This window comes from Pseudopipra pipra, chromosome 7 (genome assembly GCF_036250125.1).
Source record: "Pseudopipra pipra isolate bDixPip1 chromosome 7, bDixPip1.hap1, whole genome shotgun sequence".
NCBI lineage: Eukaryota > Metazoa > Chordata > Aves > Passeriformes > Pipridae > Pseudopipra > Pseudopipra pipra.
In genome coordinates, this window is record NC_087555.1 from 30580904 (window position 1) to 30606254 (window position 25351).

General features: G+C 42.6%; 1 protein-coding gene across 1 annotated transcript; it reads left to right on the forward strand.

Annotated features, from left to right (window-relative positions):
* On the forward strand, positions 1-25273 carry SCTR (secretin receptor). The gene is given in 15 exon segments (XM_064661498.1): positions 1-63; positions 65-124; positions 127-228; positions 4044-4170; positions 8203-8313; positions 16103-16206; positions 16503-16600; positions 17586-17718; positions 18545-18698; positions 18788-18848; positions 19386-19455; positions 21983-22074; positions 22158-22296; positions 22468-22509; positions 23446-25273. Coding segments are annotated over 15 exon segments (1533 nt in total). The 3' UTR covers positions 23623-25273.
* Positions 25274-25351: the final 78 nt, after the last annotated feature.

Sequence of the window (25351 nt, forward strand, 5' to 3'; positions counted from 1 at the left end):
ATGCTCTCTAGAGCTCAGCAGCTGGAGAGAAACATTGGCTAAGGATGGTCAAAGCTGGGAAGGAAAAAAAGCAAGGAGGGAAAAGGACGAAGTGAAAAGAGCTAGGAGCCACACTGGAGAGTATAAAAACATCCTGGTGACCTCTGATGCACAAGGTATGAAGAAAACAGACTGTCATTGACTATGTGGACAATCTGGGTGATAATCTTCTGGATTTCAACTGTCCCGGTAGGTGTTCAGAGCTATTTATTTGCATTTGCATGGAATCACATGTTGTATGAGTAATTGAACCTCTGTTCCATGAAGTTGTGGTGTGTCTGTTTAAAAAGATCTGTGTAGAACCTGGGATTTTTTAAATTTTATTCTTATTTCTGCTGCTTCCTGCACTAACTGACAGTGCACAGATAACTAGGTGCTGGATGCCTCAGTTTTCCCCACCTGTATAAAGACAACAGTGTTACTAACCTGCTTTGGTAAACATAGCAGATTCTGTGAGGAAGGAAAAAAGATTTGACAACATTTAGGGAAGCTTTACTGATTCACACCAGCAATCAAACCCCTAAGGGGCAATGCCCACCTCTAGCAGTGCCTTCATGGACTCAGAATGGGGGAATGTTTAACCCACAAAGTTCAGTTTCTTTCTTTTAGGTTTATGATTTGTGGTAGATTGTCACTGCTGATCTCTGGGCTCTCAGATTGGTCACGAAGGACAGCAGAGCCTGGGCTGTGATTTCCAGGTGCTGCTCAGCTCATTCAGATTTTGAAGGCATATAAAACAAAGGATGAAATATGTCCAGCTTGGATGTGACAAGTTAGGGAAGGATCAAATCACTGTTTCATTGCAACTAATGGAAAGATCAATTTATTTGTCCCAGTAGGGGATTTGATTCCAACTCTGAGAAAACCTGAGCTCTGCCTAGATATTTTAATTGGAGAGTGAATGCAGTCTGCAAACTTTTTGCCTTTTGATCATCTTCTACAATAAAAATAGTGACTGTGATGGTTTTCTTGTAATTTGGGTTTCTTATTCTTAGTTCTACCTAAAGGACTCTGTAAATAGATGTCATTGCTCAGGGTGTCACCAAGAGCACCTCCTTCTGTTTGTTCTTTTTCTAGTTTTCAAAACACCTACTTTGATTCTGTCAGGCATCTTTTGTTCTTTAAATCCTCTCATTAAACGAAACCTACTTACTCTCAAATGAAATGGCCGTGAAATTTGTGGCTGCAAATATAAATAATAAGTAGTGTTTAGATCCATTCATTTCACAGTTTAAAACCTGTAGTTGGCTGTTGCTATCAATATTACAAACTGCAGCTTTTTACCTGTTCTGGACATTGAGTTATCACAGCTATTTCTGTTTGGAATGGGTTTGGTACCTTCTCTTTAAACATAATATGAGGATGTCTTGTCCCCTGCCTTGCTGGGATAGAGTTAATTTAGTAGCTGGTAAAGCGTTAAGGACATCAGAACTGCTTCAGGGAACTGTTTAGGAAGAGACATAGAAACAGCATGTTTCCTCCTCGATTTCCAGCTGCGGGGGAGGCTTTTTGCTGCCACTTGTGAATAGTAAACACGAGTGAGACTGAGCACAGCTGGCAGCAGAGTGGGGTTTCACATCGCTCAGCAAACATCCGCACACTCGCACCCAGCCTGCCTGGTTGGATGCCAGTGTTGGCAAAGACTGGCTGAGGGACAATGTTTATGGAAAGCAAGGGTTTTAAAACAGCACCTAAAGGCTTCTCTGCTTTCCCAGGGCTTAAAATCCTGTTACCTACACATCTATTGCCAGGCAGTGGTACCTAGCTGATCAGGACAGGGTGGATACCACTTTGTGGGGTAAAACAGTAATTGTAAGGCATTAACTACGCCATATTCCTGCTTGAACAACACATTTTATGTGAGAAAGTAATGCTGTATCAGATCATCAGGGTGGTCTTCACAGCTGAGTGTGCTAAAAGCGTGTGGCCTCGTTCTAGCCATAAAGAAATAACACAGACTTTAAATCTTTCTGGAACAAAAGCTTTCTTAGGACCTACATTTCTTAAAAGAAAACAGTGCCCACGCAATGTAGAAGCTTATTTAAGATGAAGTGTTCTCCTGTTTCTGAGATCGTTAACATGACTCCTAGCATTTATTTTTACATATGTTCAGTATCATCTTAACAAGCCAGATGCAACCCAGAAAAATTGTGTTGGCCACTTCGAATGCTCAGCACTAATATTGTTTTTTAACATATTTTCAAGGCAACTTTGGGCAGTAGAGTATGTTATAGGACTTAGCTGTCATACTTGTACTCGTGAAGTCTGAAAATGTACTAAACTGCTTTACTACTGGGAAGCAAATAAATAAAAATAGAGGGTGATAAATAATGCACATTTTAAAAAAAGATCTGACAATATTTAGAAATTATCAAATTCAACCTTCAGCTAACAAATGAAAGTATTAAAAGCAAATACATTTCTTTAGACATATTAGTCCAGTCAGACATTTCAAAGATTAGGTGGATTTTAAAATTTATTTTTTTCCAAAGATTACATGGATTAAAAAGGCATCTAAATCCTGGCATCAGAGGATAATTTATTTCATCTGAATTCTTTGTATGTGTGATTCCAGAAAATTCATTACATTGTGCAAAACCAAGTGGTTTCTAGTTTATTTATTTCATGACACACTAAGACAAGGGAGAGGGATGCTGAATTTAAACACACCAGACCAATTAGATGAGGTATGATACATTGCTGAAACGATCAAACTTTGTTCAAAAATACAATACCCAGAAAAATTCTAGCCAAAATAATGGGAATATGGTCTCTGATGTTTGTTAGGCTAAAATTTAATTGTAGAAAAGTAATAGTTCTCATTACAAGGTTTTCAGGGATTGTTCTCTATCCCAAATCTAATCTGAAAGTGATCAGCAATGCTACAAGATTGATTAGGTTAAGCAGGAATATGATGCTGCCGGGTTAACTTTTCCTAAAAAAAGGATATAAAAAAGTTCTATCTGATACTTTTCAGCTAATAGATCCTGATGACTGGCTTTTAATCTTTTCAATATGTGTACATATACGTATGCATATATATATATATACATATATATATATATATATATACACATATATATCTATATATGTACATAAAAGGTCCATAGTGGGAATTTATAAAGATTTTTGGGTTTATTCATGAGGGAGGAATTATCTAATTTGTCATAATGAAAATCCACTTATATTCTGTGGTTTTGTTGTCAAAAAGAATAGAAACTGATAAAATAATAGAAATGGTAAAAGAACTTTTTTTCTGCATGATACTGGGACCTTGTCCTGCAAATAATTTTGCAATGATTTTCAATATATATAATTTTAATGATCTGTAGTTGTTTGATATTCACTTATTTTGGTCCAGCTACATGAAACATAAACACACATTTAATTGTTACATAAGGATTGAGTGACACTAACATTATTTTATGAGAAAGGAGGATGGGAAGGTGAGAAAATGACCTCAGGACAAATTACCATCTAAGTTCTCATGAAAATCTGTGTGAGATTCTGCTTTCCGATGCAACTGGTCAGTAGCAGTAAAACAAGCTCGGGTGGTCTGCAACAAGTGGGCATATTTGCCCTCACTTGTGCCCAGGAAAATAACCTCTCAGATCTATGGTTTGAATTGTCAGGGGTGAGTAATTAATTCTCTGTTACTCTAAGAGACTCCAGCAGTGTCCTGGATGTTCCTGCAGTCTTTGGGAAGAGCATCCTGCCCATGTACTTAGTTTAACAGAATAACACATTTTTCTAGATATCAGTAATGTCATGAAAAGAGAGAAGACATAAACTCAGTTTGTGCTTGCCTGCTGCTACTATAAAAATGCAGACTGAATTATGAAAATTGACTGTATTTCAAGGAAATTGTCTCTATTTCAAGGAAATCTTGCCCTCAATCAGTTGATAAATTTGCATGGGGAATGTGAGCATAAAAAGGGAAAATTCTATTGAGATGATAGAAGTTGTAAGAGGAAAAGTGATTACACTGCTTTTAAAATTTGTAGATCAAAGCTGTTCCACCTGTCTGTGACCTCCTGAGCGTCCTGAAAAGGGAGGAAGAAAAGTGTGCTGAGACTCTCTCCCTGGAGGCACAGAACAGAACGACTGAAAATGATCTGCTCCTGAGCTCAGGTAAAAGCTGAACGAATGCTCTCAGATGAGCTGGGTGGCCTTGAACTCAGATACCTTCACATCCCTCCCCACAGGAGGCATGCACTTTGTGTGCATCTCTCATTTAGGAGCAGAAAAACACGTAAGATCTGTTATAAGCCTTTGAGAGTGGGATTTTGACTCCTTACTGTGACAGCAAGAGTTGTAGGAACCTTCTAATCCAGTTGCTCAACTGTAGTCTTCACAACTAGGGAACACACCAGCAACCAGGTCTTGCAAATTGCAATCATCACATCTTGGACAAGGATAATTTACAAAGTCACCCCAGTAAGCACAAATTTACTTAACTGTATTTGCCTTAAAAATCAATGAAGACCAGCAGCCAGCATTTAAATCACATGTCCTGAAGGTCCTCATTGCTTCCTCCTTACTCTAACTTACTGCCACATAACAGAGTTCTTGCACTTCAGTGAGGATTTGTCATCATATAAAGGAGTATTTTGGCCTGGGAAGGTTTCGTGGTACTGAGTCCTCATCATGTAGACAGCTTTCCTTTCACGGCTGAGCAAGTGTGTTCATGTGCAAGGGGTCTCAGAGAAATAACTGTAAGTGATTATTAAAGCTTGACTATGAACTGAGTGTCAGTTGCCCCAGGCAGCAGCTGGGTCAGCATCTCACAGGGTGCATTGTATGTATTTTTTGTACATTACCAGCCATCAGCACTGAGGATGGGGTTGTGTCATTCACAGCATCTCACAAACTGAACTACTTCATGGACTTCTGCAGACCATAACATGGCAAGGTCCTCACCAGCGTGAAAAGTGAAGGAGCTCCCATGAGACATGCTGTGTGCAGGGTGTCCTGGCCAGAGATAAGCTAGAGTTGAGGTTTTTTCTTAGTTTCAAAGCCTTCCTCTCTAGGAGAGAGTGTTGGAGACACAGAACCGTTTCACTGTGACCTGGCCCAAAGGCAGGACTCAGAGGGAAGATGTATCACCTGGTTTCTTAGGATGCTCAGCATTTTTCTCTGATCTTGTTTTGTCCCTGTGAGCCTTGTAGACTGATGAGTGTGAGCACAGCTTCAGGGCATTGCACCCCTGTAGCAGTGATAGGGTACCCTATGGCAGATACTCCACAAGACAGACCTGTCTCATTGCCTATAAGAAGTTTGATGATATGAATAAATCAGTATTATTTGTTTCCTTCAGCAAAGAGGAAGGTGGTTTGTCAACCTATCTATTTCTCTGCTTTGGTCCTCTGACATGGCTCCACTGTTTCCTTTGCACCAGAGCTCCATAGATGCAGACAAGTTAAACTTCACAGGACTGTGCAGGTATGGACCAGCACTAGCATTAGGAGGCAGTCCCATTTTACAGATGGTCTTATTTTATCTCGGTCAAATACTATCTCCCCAGCAGAGACTTAATCCAGTTTTAAGTTGGATCCACATCTTAAAATTTTCCTGAGGCCTCTCATTACTAGAAATTTTTTAACAGGATACTTCTACCTAAAATTCTACTGAACCCTAAGACGGGTTTTTTACTTGGATAAATTAGGGTGTAATACTTTTATTCTGTGTAATAACACATCTGAAAATACCTCCAGCCTTTAAGTATCTGCATGTCTGAAGTCCATGTGCAAAAAATCCCACACAGGGACTTCAGTTTGAAGAAGAGAGAAACAAAACTCTGGGATTCAGTGCACGCCCTTGGTGGGTCATGCAGGGAGGGAGAAAGGTGGCTTTGCAGGGTGTGGGTCACCTTCCATACCCCATCTGTCCTGCGCCTGCCCCAGAATCTTTGAATGGTGCAAGCAGGGGACAAGTTCCCACCATGCTCCCACCCACGTCTCTGCTGCAGTGCTCACATCCCTGTGAAGATGGCACAAACACACAGGGTTCATTGCTGGTGAATCAGGCACAAAGTACCTGAGCATTAAGTGTTTCTTATCCTGCTGCAGTATAAGGGAAAAGGAACTCTGCCCTTGTGATACCATTAGCCTGGTAAAGGGCGTAGTGTAACATTAAAGTAACTCAAGTCACAGTTATGCTCTTTTTTGTGCATGAGTGAAGACAGGATAATTCTTTTGGGAGCACGGCAGGGAAGCCACTGGAGATCCGGGACCTCTCATCATGGTGACACCATGTATTGCTGCTCGGGGAATACTCTGTTTGCTACTTTGGTAGATCCCAAAGAGCACAGGGATGTCAGGGAGGTGTTGCTGTGCTTTGCCTCCACCCCAAGGCTCTTTAGCTAGGTAGGGATGGGTCCACGAGGAATGGCAAGAAGCCCACCACAGGAGGAATGGCTCCTCCGGGGTTTGTTTTCTCCTCCTGGATGGAAACCACCCCAACATTGTAGTTTTGCCAGGTTTTCCTGTGCACTGAGTCTGATTTGGGGGCTTTATGCCAGTGGCATTGGCAAAGGTTTGATAACCCAAACAATGCACCATGTCAAGGCATAAATATCACCCAAGGTGATGTTTTGTTTGCCATTAAACTGTTGCTTTGAAGTAAATGGTTACCAAGTCCTACAAACATTGGCACAGGGAGGACACTAGAGCTGAGGTGAACAACTCTTTGTTTTCAGGCACTGTCATGCTGGAGGAAATCAATGCATTTCTAGAAATGTAAATATTTTTGTCAGGCTAATGGGAGGCTGGGCTTATAAAACATGAAGTGTTTGAGGAGGTGCTTGGTCAGCACTTTCTCCCCTCAACTTTCAGGGAGCGTGCAGGGCAGACAGCACGTCTGGGTACACCAGGAATACGGTGGTGCTGGCGTGCTCCAGTGGCCTTTTTCTTCCCCTATCTTCTTACAAAACCCACAATGAAAGCTGTGCTAAAACCAAGGATGGAGAGTGGAGGCAAAAGGGAATGAACCTGAATGATTTCAGTCTATATCTGGAAAAGAGCAAAATAACAAATGGCAGGATTGCAGTTTCTCTGTAGTACAAAGAGCATGAAGTGTAGGTCTTCTCTACTAACACTCTGCACTGCAGGACAAAATTCATCCATGCCAGATGCCAGCACCTAAGCAAGATGTTCAAGTAGAGATCCCCATCATGCTGTGCTCCACTGACCATTGGATCAGCTCCCTGGTGCATCTCTACCAGCCCTGCCAGAAGGCAACACAGCCAGGCCAAGGGTGCAACTGGAAAATTCTCCTTCTCACCCTGACTCTGGGAGTGGACCATGACAAACCCATCCTTAAAATAAGCAGCCCTTGCACCTAACTGGGGAAAACAGGGTGAATCTAGGCAGCCAAGCCCAGCAAGCGGTCTGTTGGCATTATTCACATCAGCACAGCCTTGGCATAAATGAAAGAGAGGAGTATTTACGGTGATAAAAGAATGACATTGATGTTGTTCCTCACTTTCCTTTCCCCAGTATAATTCTGAAGCTGTCTAAACTCCTAGTCACAGAATCACAGAATCACAGAATCACAGAATCACAGAATCACAGAGTGGGTATGGATGGAAGTGACTACAGTGGGTCATCTGGTTCAACCTCCCTGCTCAAGCAGGGTCATCAAATTGTATTTTTTCCTGTTTACAAAAGTATTATGTAAGGAAGCCATTAGGGTGACTCAAAGTGGAAGCTTTAGAAAGACTGAAAGCAAGCTAAAAAATTCACATGTGGTTTCCTTCATCTTCCCAGGGCCACTCAATAGTTTCCAGAAAAGAGATGGGTAGTCAAGGGCCTGATGTGAAGTTCATAATGACTCAAGTTGCTCTTTGTGTGTCTAGGAAAGACCAGTGGAGTCAAGGACCAGAAAGGGACAGGTCTGAAGGTTGCTGGGGCTGGTTTGAAGCAAGCAGGACCTATTCTGTCGTATCCAGGTCTCAACAGGTCTCAGCAGGACTTGCTCTGTCTCACCCAGCTTGCTTTTCAGAGTTCTGAGCACCTTTGTTCCTGTAGCTGCCTTGGTCGTGGGGAGATGTTGCGTGGTGTTGCATTGCTTGGAGATGTTTCACAGTGTTTTGTTGTTGGAAGGAGTTTCACGGTGTCACATCACTGGGAGATGCTGATGGTATTTCACTGTTGCCCCCCCCAGGCAGGTGTGCTGGAATGTGGGATAACATGAGTTGCTGGCCTTCATCCACTGTGGGACAGACTGTCAATGCTCACTGCCCTGAATTCTTCCAGATGCTGACTGGGAAAAAAGGTAACACTAAAATTATGTTTTTCCTGCCCAGGTGTTTTTTATTAAACCGTTATTTATGAAACACTTTATTTTTTATTTATTTACAAAGATGCCACTGTCAGGTCTGAACTTGAAGTGAAATTTTGTCCCTGCTTCTTTCAAAGAACAATGGCCAGTTAGCAGCTCAGTTTCCTATCGATGGGGAGGCATGAACATAATGCTCACAGGCCATTATGGTCGGCAATATGTCAATTTATTATTTAAATCAGTTAACTTTTATACAGTTTAGTTTGTTTAGGGCACATGCTTATAATAAGATGATTGGATAGCTCAGTCTGTGCACGCGTCTCATGTTCCCAGTTCATTGGACCTGATGTTCTGTCCACGCGATCTGAAATCATCCTTGGCATAGAAACCTCTTTCTAATTAATCTGCTTTTAGAGTTTTACTAAATTTGCAGGTGTTTCATTATCTTCAGTTTCTCAAGGTTTTCTTTCTATAAACATATTATGTTCTCAAACCTTATAATTAGACACACAGCTAACAAGTATAAGCATCACATATTTTCACACAGTCTATAAGTATAAACAATACACGCTTGCCACTTCCATGGCAAGCAAGGCCTACAGAGTGCAGGAAAAAATGTTCACAGAAATCTCTGTGTCCGGCAACAATTCCCCAGTTCTGCTTTGAACAGTTTTTTACTGCATTCCTGCAACATTCTTCATCATACCTATAACATATTACCAAACACAATTACATATAATAATACCACTACCATTAACAAACTTAACAACCTGTTGATCTCAATGTTTGTGCTCTTAACTCTGTGCTTAAAGATGTTTCTAAATATAGGACTTATTCTTGAAAGCTTTTATTCAATCTAAAAACACTTCTGCAAATGGAACTCCACTCAACTTAGGGTTATGTGTCTTCTGTTTTTATTTAAGGTGTTTGTGTCAAAGCTGTTTGTGTCTTTGTTCATATATTCACACACATACTTGCATACGCTTTCATTCATTCACTTTCACACGGTGGCCACCATCATCCAAACACATTTCACACAAACATACTTTTGAATTTCATGTCACTGTGTTTTATGAACTAAAAAACCATAATTATTCTCTAGTACCTTATAATGTCAAAGTTTCTCAACCAAACAGATAAAATTAACCAGATAGATAAACTTTCTTTTACCAATACCTAGTGAGTAATCCAAAGGTCATACAATACATTATACTTAAATTCTTACTCTCTATAATTTATATACCTCTTAACTTCTTATATACCTCTTAACTTCTAAAATTATATGCCTTAAAAGTATTGAAAAATTGTACTTCAATAATATTGAAGAGACTGTTAGCTACAACAACTTCTGGTGTCACAGTCACCTGCAGAAGCAACATCAACCTTGTTCTAAAGAACCAGCTTCTTACCAAGGCTTCATCCATCATGCAGATAACACCTGTGTGCAAAAACTTCAACACATAAAACACTTTTGCAGGTCAGTAGAGGAGAACTGATATCCTTCTTTCCCCCTTTTCGCTTTGCAAAAGTGTGTTAAGAATTACTTAATACCTTTGTGCTAATAACAAAAATCTATAACAGTTCTATTTCATAACAGAGTATGCTAATACTATCTATATCTTCTAAAAATTCTGATAAAATTATAGGTTAACATGTTCAAAAATTCTACTTTCATATTCTCATCTGGGTCAGGATGGGTATTAATTACATGATGCAACCGATAAATTTCCCAAATGGTTTTGTTAGCTCCTGTCGTACTGTAGTAAAAGATGGAAGCTAGCCAATTGACAAGGAGCATAAAAACTAAGCTCTAATATTTCTTCTAAGGGTCTAAGAACTTCAAAGTTTTCTCAAATAGTTAAAGATCATTACAAACTAAAAAAATCTAAAATACTGCAGTGCAAGGAACAGTACAGACTCTTACAGACTTCAGTGTTTCTAGTTTATATAAGCATTCTTGCTACTAGAATCTCAGATAAAGTTTGAAGAGTTAAGAGAAAAAAAAAGAAAGGTCATTATTATTGAAGATAATACTTATTCTTAAAATGCTGTAACACAAATGTAGTATAACTTCATCTTAACCCATACTGAATAATTATAGATTTAGCTTCTTTTAGCATCTTCTAATTTAATGCTTAATAACTTCTATTGTCTCCTGCATCTGTTATAACTGGGAATGTGTTAGGAAGTAACAACTAAACTTTTTATTATAGCATCTCACAGAATCTCTTTCCATCTCTACTCCAGACTTTTCACTTTCACCAGCCCCTGATCTTTCAAACAGCAGACTTACAGATCTTACCAACACGGTCCCACCCTCCTCCCCCCTCCCTAAAATAGAGCTTGAGGAGGTGGTGGAAGCGACAGAAAAGGGCTTGGGGGAACCTGCCTGCATGGGGGTACAGGGAGCTGGCAAGAGGGCTTTTCTCGCTTTAACTTCTGTTCTGCCACAGATGTCTGCAAAACTTTTCTTGCAGCTGCACTCTGGTCTTTGAGTCTCTCTGTCTGTTCTCGTAGTTCGATGTCGAATCGGGAACGGAGGGGGGGGGCTGACGGCAGCAGCGACAGACAGGGCTGCACGGGAGCGGGCTGGTTCGTGGTTCCTTCCCCCCTCCCCGTTCCTTCTCACCGAGACTGTCTCTTGCCGGGTCGGCGGGGGGGGGGGGCGATGGTTGTTCTCGGCGGCTCGGGGTCGGCGTCACGTGGTGATGATGTCGATCAGGCTGCGACGGTGGTCGCGGCGGCGGCGAGCGTGTTCGTAGACGGGCGAGCGGCGTCGGGCGCGGCTTTAGGCGGCGGAGCGGCAGCAACTTTAGCAGCAGCGGCGGGAAAAGGGGCGGCGGGCGGGGTGGTGGAGAGCTCGCCGTGAGGGAAGGCGCAGCTGGCAGTAGCCTCCCTAATGTCCTGCACTTTGGAATTCTCCGGGGCTAAGGATGAACTGCTGCTGGGGCCGCTGGCTGACGGTCGGGCAGAAGCCTGCACTTCGAAACTCGCCGGCAGCACGGTCGTTAACATAATGAATAAAAGTTGATAGAATGACTCGCTTTTTTTGCTTTCAGTTTCGCTGCTTGCTAACGCAGCATAGGCTAAAGCTGTATCTTGCCTCTCAGTCCTTAGAAATTGCTCTGTTTCAGTCAGCAGCTGCCACAATGTAAAATAACGAGCTGCTTCGTCAAGTCTTTTTGTGATTTTTTCCCCTAACAGTTCCTTAATAGCATCCCAAATGGATACCTCAAAGGCAGCTTTAACTCTGGGGATTAGTAACTCCTTAAGAGCTTTTTCATCATAATTAGAATCTCTCTCAGAGAGAATAAAATAAAGGAGCGTTTGCACTGCCTCTTTCTGCAGACCCCGATTCTCCTTTCTTCAGCCGACTCACCTGATCAGGGCAAGATTTCTTTTTCACCATGCGCATGGCTTTGTTAGTAGCGCCGGGGGTCACGCCACCTGTAAACGGCTGCTTCTCCCACGTCCTTCTATTCGCCTTACGTCCCTCAGAACTCGACGAAGAGGAAGTCCCTGTTCGGGCGCCATTTATCGATGGGGAGGCATGAACATAATGCTCACAGGCCATTATGGTCGGCAATATGTCAATTTATTATTTAAATCAGTTAACTTTTATACAGTTTAGTTTGTTTAGGGCACATGCTTATAATAAGATGATTGGATAGCTCAGTCTGTGCACGCGTCTCATGTTCCCAGTTCATTGGACCTGATGTTCTGTCCACGCGATCTGAAATCATCCTTGGCATAGAAACCTCTTTCTAATTAATCTGCTTTTAGAGTTTTACTAAATTTGCAGGTGTTTCATTATCTTCAGTTTCTCAAGGTTTTCTTTCTATAAACATATTATGTTCTCAAACCTTATAATTAGACACACAGCTAACAAGTATAAGCATCACATATTTTCACACAGTCTATAAGTATAAACAATACACGCTTGCCACTTCCATGGCAAGCAAGGCCTACAGAGTGCAGGAAAAAATGTTCACAGAAATCTCTGTGTCCGGCAACAGTTTCCAACACTAAGTTAAATATGGAAAAGCCTGGAATTATAGTAGCAAGATGTTTTAAGTGTTTATTTTTCTTCACCAGGTGGAAAAAAGTACAGGAAGTAAATGCTATCCTGAAAAGCAGGCTTTTTTAGCATGGTTTCTCAAGGGAAAGGGTTTTCTCCACTTAGATTCTGTGTTTATTTCTGCTTTCCCCTTTTAATAACTCTTGGAGCCAATGGATGATCTCAGCTGAGCTTGATGGGGACAAAACTTCACACAGCATTAAGTTCACACAAGTTTTGGCAAAACATCCAGCCAAATAGGCAGAAAAGATCCCTTTTTTGCCCTCATCAAGAGGAAATCTGCACTGCGAGTTTATCCTTTGGCTCTGACAGGCTCCACACAAGTGGCACAAACTCATGGAAACTCAGGTTTCATGGCTCACCAAAACACTCAAGTCAAACCGAGATGAGCTCAAGCAATGCTTGTCCTTTTCCTGGGACTTAAGCTAGAAACGAAATGAAATTTATTCCCTGTAGGCTACAGTAATAATGAGCTATTAAGTAAGCCTGCTTTCTGTTCATTTCTAGTTTTCAAGTAATGCCCAAGAAATGTGCTTACCTTTCTCTTTAGTGAGTTAATGATTCCAATCAGAAGAGAGTTTTGCATTCTTCAGTTATAGGGCATGGATTAGTGAGGTCCAGTACTTACAGAAAAGCAGACAAATTCATTTTATGAAGGGAGGAACAGGAGACAAAGTATTAGATTGTCTAATAAAGATTAGATAATTCAGAAGAGAAGCACTTAGTGCTCTTTAAATAAAATCAGACGTGAGCCACTCAGATTAAAATAAATACCGTGCTGCTTTCTGTACACACGAACAGTATCTGCCCATTGAGCTCTATAATTTGGTTTAAAGACAAAGAATAAACTACACAAAGGCACAGATCGCTGAAGAAATCATCCATCTGACATTCGCTCACAAATCTTTAGTGTAGGGATAGCGGCCCTTAAACGAAATCCCTGCTGGTACGGCCACTAGAGGGAACTGCTCCCTGCTTCTGGCCTTCCTACCAGGGAGGAAAGCAGGAGTTTGTACATCCAAAGGTTGTAATTACATCTCATATGTTCACTGCGTTATCTTGGAGATAGTCTAACACCTTACACTTTAGTTGCCCTCCTTAACGAGAAGCTGAGAGCTGAACCACTTCTGATAAACAACAGAGTGACAGTGTTCAAAATAGAACCCCAATATGTGGTCCATTGACATTTGCATCTTATTTCTGACTCTGCATCTGGAATTTTGGGTCAAAATCAGCAATAATTTATCCTCGTTCTCATGGCCACATTCTTTGTTGACTTAATACTGTGGTTGGCTTGCGAGTCCTGAGTTTAATTACTGCTACAGTCATTGCTCTGTTTGAAGCCATTTTGAAAAAGAATCTGCTTACTTCAAAAGAAAAGCAAAAGTTTTCTCTCCTGACCACTTACAAAGCACATGGGCAGCCACAAATGCCAAAGGCCCATAGGTTAAGCCATGTAGATGGCTCTGAGCTCTGTCCAAACCCTGCTCTCTGTGCTGTTGAGTTTTGTTCTGACATCTAGACTTGCATTTGCAGCCCAAACTGTCTGGTCCCTTCCCACCTAATAGACCAAAGAAACAAAATTATCTGGAACCGATTAACACAACTGAAGTTCACATCCAGACCTGCACATTGTGTCTCAGGCAAGAAAGGAAGGAAGGTGTGACAATCATGAGGATTCAGAGGCAGAGAAAGCCAAATCTGATGGCCCCGGTTCCTCAGCCATCTCTTTAGCCTGAGTTCCCCTTTGCCTAGGCAACTTCAAAAGCCTCACATGGTACCAGTAAACACCAAGCACTGATCCTTAAACAGCCTGCAGACCCCAACTCTGCTCTGAGTGGGGCACGCTGCAGTTTCCCCAGTGTGTGTGTCACCCATAAACAAGGAGCACTGCTGAAATTTTGCCACCCCTATAACATGCCTGGCATCATCTCCTGTGCTTTGCATATAATGAAATAGAACACCAACACAAAACTTCACACCTTCTTGTCTGATCTGCTTGGACAGCCTCAGGCAAAAACCAGTTACAGGTGTGTTTGCAAGCACAATGCTCTGCTTGGGGTTAAGTATGCTGTGTCTTAGTAGTTGATGCTGAAGTGGAGAATCTGTCACCACATCACTCCCTTGTTGAGTGCCAAGGCAGGCTGGGGAGGACTGTTTGGGAGAGATGTTTCTTTCCTGTTATTATTGCATTGTAGCAGGCATAGAAAACCTGCCTTATAAAGCAAACCTGGCCCTTTCAAAGATGCTAAGCTGGAACAAGATGTTCAAAACAGCATCAGAACAATAGTCTGATACAGACACACCCAGAGCTCTTCCCACTCAGAGTTCTCAGCATGTTTGCTGTGCCCTACAGGTTTACAGAGGTGAGTTCAAATCAAGTGCAGAGATGCTGTCAGGTCACCAGCATTAGCCCAGAGGTAGCAGGAGCCCTCACTCTGAGCTGACAATCTCAGCAGGGCTCCAAAGAGCATAAACCATTGCCAAACACTGCTGCATATACATCTCCCTCTGTTCCCTCAACACTGGAGATGTTTTGCAAGAGCTAGATGCCCTGGAGTCCTCATGTCTAAATGTGTGGGCAAAACCCAAACTTTTATTGTGCCTTCTGGCAAGGCTTGTACTAAGAAGGGCTGCTGATTTCATGTCCCTTCTCAGACCCTGCTAGCATTGCAATCACTGTAAAAAAGCCAGGATTTCATTCCATGCTTCTTAACAACGGCTCTTACCTGACAGATAGATGTGATTAGGACAGTGGGCAGTGGTTTTACTTCTCTGGAATAGTTTCTCTTCTCCTCAGCACATAACCTTCATGCCTGCTAGGGTAATTTTCTTCCAATGAGATCGTCAGGTGTGTAGGGCAGGACTTCCCACTTCCACTTTAGCGCCAACCATTCACATGGATGAGTTTGAAACTATCCTATTCAATCATATTCAGCTTGCTGGAGATCCATCTCACTCTGCTTTAGGAAACTAAAAGTCAGCAGAAGTGGGTCAGACAAACTGCCCTCTGCAAATATCTGCCCGAAAAATGAGTTTGGATTCTCCAAATGCCAATTTTTCTCCAAAGACAGACGTGAGGAACACAGTTGGACTCAAGCATTCAGTTTTCAGAAGTTGAACTTAAATGAGGGCAATCTCATCCTAACCTTTAATTTCCAAGTAAACAAGGAAATCAACAGTCTAAAAAAATATCCAGTATCGGCTATGTGGAAAAGCCTTTTAGTTTTCATTTAAATCTCACCAAAAATCTGTGACCATCTACAGTTACTTTGTCCCTTTGGAGCATGACAAACCACAGTAAGGAGGTGGGACCATTCAACAAAATATCAGGTTCACATGGAGTATGAATCTGTGAACAAGTCATGTGTTTGCTGATCTTGGAATAGTGGCCAAGAAACACTAGATGTACTGAGCAGTATTATTTATGTTGCAATTAATAAAAACACATCCATCACAGTCATCCCTGAGTGGGCAAACAATATTATGACCCACACAAGTACACTGGGCAAGTATCAACAGAATTAGCTCAGCTGCATTTCACCTCCAGCTATGCAGAGTGCACTGCCTGGGGGCACGTATTCTCCTGGCTCCTGAAGAAACCCTACATTGTGGTGACTGACCCCTGAGGAGAACAATGATACAATTGGAAATGGTCATACCTTCTTCTGTCTTTTTTTTTTTTTTTTAATTGTTACCACACAGGTTTTGTCTACAGAAATTGTACAAGTGAGGGCTGGTCAGACCCATATCCGAGACCTGATATTGCTTGCGGCTACAATGTCAATGACACGACCAACGAGGCAAGAGTGAGTCCGGGTGCCCATGACCACAGATCTGCTGCTTTGGGGCCCTGGGGGAGGAACATGTTAAGGAGAGACTGAATGATGTTGTGATCTAACTCAGGTGGGGTTATTGTTATCGGTAGTTTTCAGCATGAATGCTTCCTGCAAATGATCGGAATAGGTTGCTTAGGGTAAAATTTCAGTAGCTGATTTTACAAGAAAATTTAGTCATTAAATAGGAGGACACACCTTTCTCTTGGCATGGGTTAATCTCTACCCCACAGACAAAGGTAAACATGTGATTATGTGTTTCCCTGCAGCGTTCCTATTTCATGACCTTGAAGACCATGTACACCGTCGGATACTGCACCTCCCTCGTGACGCTAATGATAGCCTTAGCGGTCCTGGCCTCTTTCAGGTGAGGAGAAACATCTCTGGTTTGTGTTTGGCCAGGACTTCTGGGCATCTCAGCTGACACAAATCCTTCAATTGACTTTCAGGGCAAGTTAAAAACTGAAGTATTCCTGAAAACCTTCACAGAAATCAGTGACAAAATTTATTTCTGAGTTTTGACTCTCAAAAAATGTCAGATCTGCTCATTATATTGTGCTCTCCAGTTCTTTGAAAATGTAGCTGGATGAATGTTCCAGATGGCATTTGCACCAGCTCCCTGCTGAGGTCTTCCCATGACTTCAGCATCCCTTGGGCAGAGTGTCTTTTCCCCTGCTGCTCTTTTCTCCACTTCAGACTGTGGCTAAAAGTTTGCTTTAAGTGTCACTGCATTGACTTCTGGCAAGGTGTTTCAGGTTTCTATCAGCAATCTGACAGTCAGCTTATCTTCATGCACCCCTGTAACCCGGAATTTGTACTGTGCTGCTTATTCAGTGAAATTAATTTCCCTTACAGTAAATGTCAGGGCAGCATGTCTGGGTAGAAGGAAACCCAAATACTTTGAAAATTTATATTCAGGCTGCACGGACTCCAGACACAAATTATGTGGTGATTTAGCACAGAAAACATTGCAGGCACAAGTGAACTGTGCTGGTAGAATAAATAAATTCACCCAGGTATGAATAAACACCTTGGGTTTGTGTTGCTCCAGAAAGAGGGAGGGAGGCTAGAACAAGCATATTGGCATGAAATCACAATTTTTCTGGCAAGGTACAGCTTGTTTTAGTACCTGAGTGGAGCAGATGTGACTGCAGCTTTTTAAGGTCTTCTCTAGGATATTCCTCTTGGGAGGTGTATTAGCCTTTCTTTCTTTCTTTCACAGACAGAACAACATTGTTCTTCATTTGTCAGTTTAGCAGTACTAAGGATTGAAACCTGCTGTTTACAGTCACAGGCTCCCCACACGGGCAAGGAATGTCACTTCACAAGATCTCTCTCTCTTTTTTTCACAGAAGACTTCGCTGCACAAGGAACTACATCCACATGCATCTCTTCACATCGTTCATTTTGCGAGCCTCATCCAACTTCATCAAGGATGCCGTTTTGTTTTCCTCCGAAGACATAAATTACTGTGGGGCACAAACGGTAACCCTCTGCCTTCCAGCTTGCTCCACCCCTCAGTCTCCCAGCAGGATCCTAGCAGGATCTAGTGAACAGGGAAGGAAATCTCCATCCCAGCTTTACATTCATCATGAGGGGTTATGGGAGAAGACAGGTATGCTCTGCCCCTTCTCCGAGAACACATTAAACCCCTATCGGGTCTCACACTTACACTTCAGTGTGAGACCTGATAGGGGTTTGCACTCAGAGAGTCTGGGAAAGGAACCTTCCAAATTTTGAAATGCTTTTGCCTTTTTCTTTTTACTGGCTGCAAAATATTTTGAAAATTTGGGCGTGCAGAGGGGTGAGCAACGCTGGAGATGATGGTCAATGCTTTAAACTAAAAGACAAGAATTAGGGAGAGAAACAAATGTAAGCTTGTTTTGTTTTAACCCACCAGTTTTGCTGGATTTTTGTTGCTGAAAAAGAACATTTTGAACACATTTTAATTTGTCTTTAGCAACTGTTTTTCTTGGGGAAAAAAAGATAGATAGATACATTTACGTGCTTCTCTAAGGTGATATTAATGTTACTGATACTAAGAAGGCAGTAATAGTGAAACTCCTCTGAAACAGTAATCTGAATCCATGTGCCCATGACACATTCAGTTCTTCTAGTGAGGCAGTTGATTAATGCACTTAGCAGTTCCAGCCCTGCTTTCTTGTCATGTGAATGCTTGTCTCGAGGACACCCATTTAGTTCCCTAATTGCTATAAAATCTCTATTTGCCAAGATTAATTTACAGCTCGCTCTCTCTGTTAGAAGGTAGATACAAACCCAGGCAAAAGCTAATTATCATCTCTTTCCTCAGGCTGGCTGCAAGCTCACCATGGTCTTCTTTCAGTATTGCATCATGTCTAACTACAGCTGGCTCCTCGTGGAGGGACTGTACCTCCACACTCTCCTGGTTATTTCTTTCTTCTCGGAAAGGAAGTTCCTCTGGTGGTTCATTGTCCTCGGATGGGGTACTGGTTCTCCCTTCAGTGAGAATAATTGGGTTTGTTTTGCCTTTGGGATGAGCTCCTGAAGCAGTAACTAGCTTTTCCCACTGCAGGTGCCCCAGCTGTGTTCGTGACTGCATGGGCGACTGCCAGGCAGCTCCATGAAAATATTGGGTAAGTTGTATGGAGGGGAGGAAGCTGGCAAACCAGGGAGAGCATGCAGCCTCTGAGCAGGCTGTTCCATGGGATCCTGCTCATTTCTAACTGCTGACAGCCAAGTAAATCAACCAGCATCCCGCTCTGGTTGGAGCCTGGATCCTAGTGTGGGTGGGAGTACCTGAGCAACCTCAGGAAATACATCAAATTCCATTTCAGCATTTTTCAAGGGTAGAAGGTAGCTTTCAAGTATCAATTCAGCTCATGATGTTTTCAGTATCTGTATTTGACTTTCTGAATGGTGAAACTTGGTTCCTTTCTCTTTCTCCCTTCCAAAATTTTGAACAGTGTTTGTACTTTACAAGAAGGTCAAACTGCTGTCCAGTGCAGGTGGACAGTTTTCTGTAAGATATGTTGTACCACTAAGTGAGAACGGGAAATTAATTTTGTAGAGAAGGGAATAGGGGCCTATCTGAGGTGCAAAAAAGACTAAACCTCTTTGAAAAGACACCAGTGTTTTGATAACTGACTGCACCTTCTCTTCTATTTTTACAGGTGTTGGGACATTAACACTAATGCCAATACCTGGTGGATCATTAGAGGCCCCATAGTTTTGTCTATTTTTGTAAGTCTTTTCTGGGACAAGCAGACTCAAACTGTATTTTCAAATACTGTAAAGTCAGACATCATCTACTTGACATGCTTTAGAAGTGTGTTAATGAACCGATCTTAGACATGTGTCTGAACTGGTGTGACACATAAATTACTGCTTAAGCAGCTTCTGCTCAGCAGGACTTAGTCACTAATGCCCCAAAGCTAAGTTCACAAGGAAAGCTAGAGTGTCCTCCCAAGAAGCAAGAGCCTGAAGAAGATCAGGTTTCCACATCCTGTTGATTGCATATGAACTTGGCTGGCTTGTGGAAGCTTGTTTTGGACTGCTTCAAGGAAGGCTCCAGAGAAGGAACGAGTGGCTGTACATTTCCGTACAAGTGCCTTTATGTGTCCCAGTCAATGTCCCTCTCAGCAAAAACAAAACCAACTTGCCTTACATGAGCACTGTCTTTTGTTTTAAGCAATGAACACAACTCACAGACTGCACACTCCACATATCAGTGGACAGCAATTATACTATAATGGCATTGCTCAGTGAATTAAGGCACAGGCATTGAAACTCAGTGTAAACCTGCCCAGTAGTGATGGCAGTAGTGATGGCAAGACCAGTTTGGTACACATAATACTCAGCAGCTGTGGTTGAATATTTGCTGGTGCTCACCTTCAGAGACTTAGGTACTAAGGGGCTGGAGCTGCTGTTCTGCCCAATGGAGATGCTCTGGGTCAGACCACGCTGCAATGACCTGTCTGAAGCCCTAGTCCAGAAACATGTGAACTGTTGGTTGCTCTTAAGTAACCTCCTGACAGTCTGAGCGAGAACCCAAGAGCAGGTTGAGGTTTTTGCATTGCCAGTAAGAACCATTATGTTTGCAAAACACAAACTGAAACACTTGTACACCCTCAGAAACCCAGGTAGTAGAGATGGTGGCTTAAAGTTCTGCTCTGGTTTACCAGTGAGAAATCCTGCAACTCCACAAGACCACACAAGTGATATGGGATCAACTTAAGGAGGCCACGGCATTTATTTTTCTTAATGAAACAACCCTCACCCTAGGAGCCACTTGAAATGTCAACAAGACCCAGGCATTCTGCAAGACAAAAAGCACAATCTTAGTTTATCTTTTGGCGGCCACCACCTGCTATTGCCTTCTCACTTCCCTCAGAATGCTGATCATGTCTAGTGTAGCCACAGAAGGCAGGAGCCGCCTACATGACTGCCTCTTTACCCAAAAAGAGGCTTTACTCAAGCCCATAACCAAACAAACAGCCAGTTCTTAAGAACACAGATCTAATCTCTGTATTCCTCACAGCCTTCAGCAGTTCAAAGGGCAGAAAAACAGCACCAATAAACACCTTTGTGCTCTCAGGCTCATGCTCATTCCTGTGCTGCCCGCGGGCAACTCCTCCCGGCAGGAATCCCCCGCTCTCCCTTCCCCTGTGGTTTTCATCTACGAAGTCTTGCTCAGCCTACACGGCTCGTGCCTGGCCTAATGGGTTAAAAACCCCAGAATCCCCAGACCTAAACCTCCTTTTCCTCCCCAAACCCCTGAAACACTTCGGTCTTTCCTTCATGCTCCCAACCCCTGCCTCCTCCCAGCTCTACTGCTTTCCTCATCCTTTCCCAGCTTCCCCAAACTTCCAGCCTTCTCTAGACACCCATGTAGCCACACTTGCTCTCTTTCCATCCAATAATTTTAGGGAACCCAGGGACTTCCCAGGTCTGTCCCATCTCCAATGGACCTGCTTCTTTTAGGGAAACCCAATAGCCCAGAGCCCTGCTCCAATGTCCACAGAGGAATGCACTTCTGGGATGGTGTTTCCAGGCACAGGGAAGGGTTAAGGGCCTGACGTGGTGCAGGGTGTTGCAAAAGGGGTGCAGGTCTGGGGCTGTGCAAGATCAACCCCAGGCTGTGCCTTCCCTGCAACTCCCACTCTTTGCCTGAGGGTCAAACGAGCAGAAACAGCTATTGCCTCATCTTCACCCAAACTGAGCAGCAGAGCAGCATTTCTGTCTGATAACCACTCTTGGAGAGGGGGAAAATGCAAAAGGAAGAACTCCAGTGTCAACTCTCTCCTCTCCCCACTTTTAACTACTTTGCCTCCATGATCCCAAATCATGCTGAGTCTCTTGGCAGGGAACAACTGGCACTTGCAGTCCCAGTTAGCAAGTGATAGCTCCAGTGCTGCCCCTTTGCTAGCAACCAAAGTGGGTTGTGTCTGAACTCCACAGCCAGAAGAGATCCTACCAATGCACCTGGCCTCCCTTCCCGTTGGTGATTTGCCTGGATAATAAGCCCTGATCATGCCCAGAACTAAAGCTACAGCAAACAGGCAGTGAAAGCAGCTAGCACCCAAGCCCAGGGTGGCCAGGCGGGATGGAGAGGCAGGGACAGAGACTGGGATGTGGACATGGACACTATTTCTGCCTGCTTTGCCCAAACACCCCAAACTGGCTCTGCTGATAGCTGGCAGTTACATAAGTGGATACTGCTTGTGTTGTGTTTGTTTTTGCATTCTTACCTTTTTTATTTTCTTTTCAGATTAATTTCATTCTCTTTGTCAACATTTTAAGAATCTTGATGAGGAAGCTCAGCTCACCTGAAAGACGGAGCAGTGATTTCAACCAATACAAGTATGTCCCCTACATGCCATGTAAGTCCACCCGAGCTCTTCTTGCTCCTTCTACACCAGCTTTCCCTCTGTTTTCATTCTCAGGAGACTTGCAAAGTCAACGCTCCTCCTCATCCCTCTCTTTGGCGTCCACTACATCATCTTTGCTTTTTTCCCTGACGATGCAAGCAGCGGCACAATGGAAATTCAGTTGTTTTTTGAATTGGCTCTTGGATCATTCCAGGTAATATCTGACAAGCTATTATTTCTTTAAAGTAAGAGGTGGAACATCTAACTCCGCAACAGAGCAGAGTTCCAGTGGCAAAGCCAAGCTGTCTGATTTCCCTTGAGATGCCTCATCCCCATTCAAAAGCTGGAACTGCAGTTCTGTGACCACTTCTTTTTTATCTTTTAGGGCTTTGTTGTGGCTGTACTTTATTGTTTTCTTAACGGTGAGGTGAGTTTAGTGTGTATAACATTCCTTTTTATTGCTGAAGCATGCCTCATTAATCAGTGGGATACATTCCCCAAAGAATGACATGTTTTATCTGAGGGTTTTTTTCCCAGCTACCTAACATCACTCATGAAATACCTCCTGGACCTGGCAAGCCTAAGTAATTGTATGCCAGATGCGAACTTCATCTCTCAACTATTGCAACCCTTTCATGAATCAGATAGCATTTTTACTGTCTGGGAATGGAGGGTGGGAGCACCGTCCTGCACACAGTCACACTGACAACCAGCTGTTTCTGATGTATGGTGCTATTACCTGTCATCCTATGGCTGTTTTCTTTGCTTGATCCTTGGGAGGGAATTTATCAAGAGCTATATCCAGTCCAAATTTATCAGTATTCTCATGAGCTAAAGCTTTTGGTAGAGGGACCATTTCCTTTGTAGTTTCAGGATAACTCCCAGGCTTCTTGCACTCTGAAATACTAAACCATTGCCTAAGAAGAAAAAGTCACTTTGAAATGAAGGAGGGGTTTGAAATACTCTGACCAATCCTTTAACAGGGTTAAGAAAAAGTTGTTTTGAAAATAAAATCTGCCCTTTTTTTTTTTATTATTATTTTACCTCAGAGTGCCAAAATGTCCTGTTTTTATAAGATAAAATAAAATTCTGAAAAAATCTAAACCAAACACTCACTAAGGCCAGCTAGGTTCTGTGGACTGTTTCACCTGCAATTAAATAGAAAACTGTGGCTGCAGCAACAGTATCACTGGAAGCATCAAGAAACAGGCCCTACCCTAACCCCTTAAACTGAGGGTCAAATAAATAAACCTAAGCCTTGGCACAGGTAGCCCGCTCTCCTTTTCCTGTTACACTGCTCTCCACAGTGCAGGCCTCCAAGATAAACCAGCTGAACTAAGTATTTTGTGACCTTTCTACCTAGGTTCAGCTGGAAGTTCAGAGAAAATGGAGGCAGTGGTATTTAAGCAAACACTTGCGTCAGCATCTCAGCACCTCAGCGAGTAACGGAGGAAGTGGCTTGACTCAAGAGATGCACATGGTGAGGTCGAGCCCACCAGAGCACAGGAGGGAAACCCTCCAAAGATCAAGCGTGCTTTAACACTGTATGCCTGGAGGATACCTCGATGCTCAGACACACATGGCTAAGTCCCATGGGCTGAGCTGGGAGTCTTGTGTACGTATCCAAAAGCAGGACTTGGCTGTAGGTCAACAGTTCTTGAAGCACATCTGTTCATGTATATCCTGTGTAGCACCACAGTTATTTTGCAAAGCAAAATGGGCCAAAACTCTTCCTTGAGCTTCTGGCCACAGTAATTTGTGTTTCTTTCCACATTGGTATTTTTCAGCTGCTATTTCCACCTTAAATGTGACCTTTCATTTTCCACGTGGCTCTCCAACAGCTTCCAGGCTAATCCAGGCTGGTGAATTTTAGTTGTTCTCCATTTCTTCTGCTGTGGAAGCTGGGAGGACATTCAATTTTAAATGATGAAGGTTACACGTCATCCTTAAACACAGCCTGTGGGTTTGAAATGCAAAATTAACACGTACCTAAAATTTATCAAGGTTCAAAAGCTTTCTTCCTTTGCCTCTTTTAACAGTGGAGACCTTGGAAACAACAGTGGTTCAATTTGGATATTGGTATCATTTTGAAACGGTAAAAAAGCTGTTATTGCATATTCCAAGAGTGGCCAAAAAAACTTCAGAAAGATAGCTCATTCCTATTGTGTTTGTACCTCTGAGACTGGTCCATTTTGTCTTTGAAGGGAAGAAATGAAAGTACTTGAGATGTTTAAAACTCAATTGAAATGGACAGTAGAACCTGTCTGGTGAAAAAAAATACCATATTGGCTACCAAAAATCTCTTTAGAGCCTACAATCACCCAGTGTGCTGAAATCTGCAAGACTGTGCACTGTAATATGCTGTCACAAGGTATTGGAGCTATTACAGCTTTATGTTCTAAAGGACATAAACAAGAAATTTCTTGGTTTAAATGGGAAAAGGATAAAATAGTTGTCCGAGAAATGCAACCAAGTCTCCTACTTGATTTTGTATCTGCAGTTTCTTAGTTGGGGCGATTCTTGGCTGGGTTTCTTCAAGGGCAAAGATGACTGAATGGAAAGCAAAGGTGTTTATCACTTCTCCCTCCTCCTGATCACCTAAAGACATTGACAAAACATTCATGGTATGTCCAATGCTGCCTGAGCGGCATTTCCCAACCCCCTCTGCCAAAACTGCCCTAACGAGCTTTTAATCACACCAAATGCCTACACGGTAGGCTTCTGCCATTTTATCAGAAGGCAAACAAGCAGAGAAGTTCAAAGGATGCATTCAAGGTTAAATAACCTGTATACAAGCAGGTTTTTGAGTGCTATTAGCACTGTTTAAAACTGACATTATTCAGGAAATTTTTTTTCGAAGTAGCAAGCTTTCAAGTTGACTTTGTCCTTTAAAACTCAGCCAAAACAAGTGGAAGGAAGAGCAGAAGCAGGATCAGTCCTGTGACCAAGGGAGAAGTAAAAGCCCCTCCATGAACATTTAAGAAAAAGATCTCATTTTTGCTGACTCACCAAGCCAAGCAGAGCCTCCAACCTTCTCGGGGGTTCGCTCTGTCCCAGCGCATTTAGCAAGTCAGATACTTCTGAAAACATATAACCTTAATTTTCTCTCAGGCATACGAATGCGACCAAGAAGAATGAGACAACTTGTATGTTCCCTGTCTGAGAATTAAACATTCATCAATCAAGCCAAAGCAGCTGTTTGTTTTAAATGCAAGTGCCTCCTTCCGGCATAAATGAAGAAATATAGATTCAGAGATTCAATAACATGT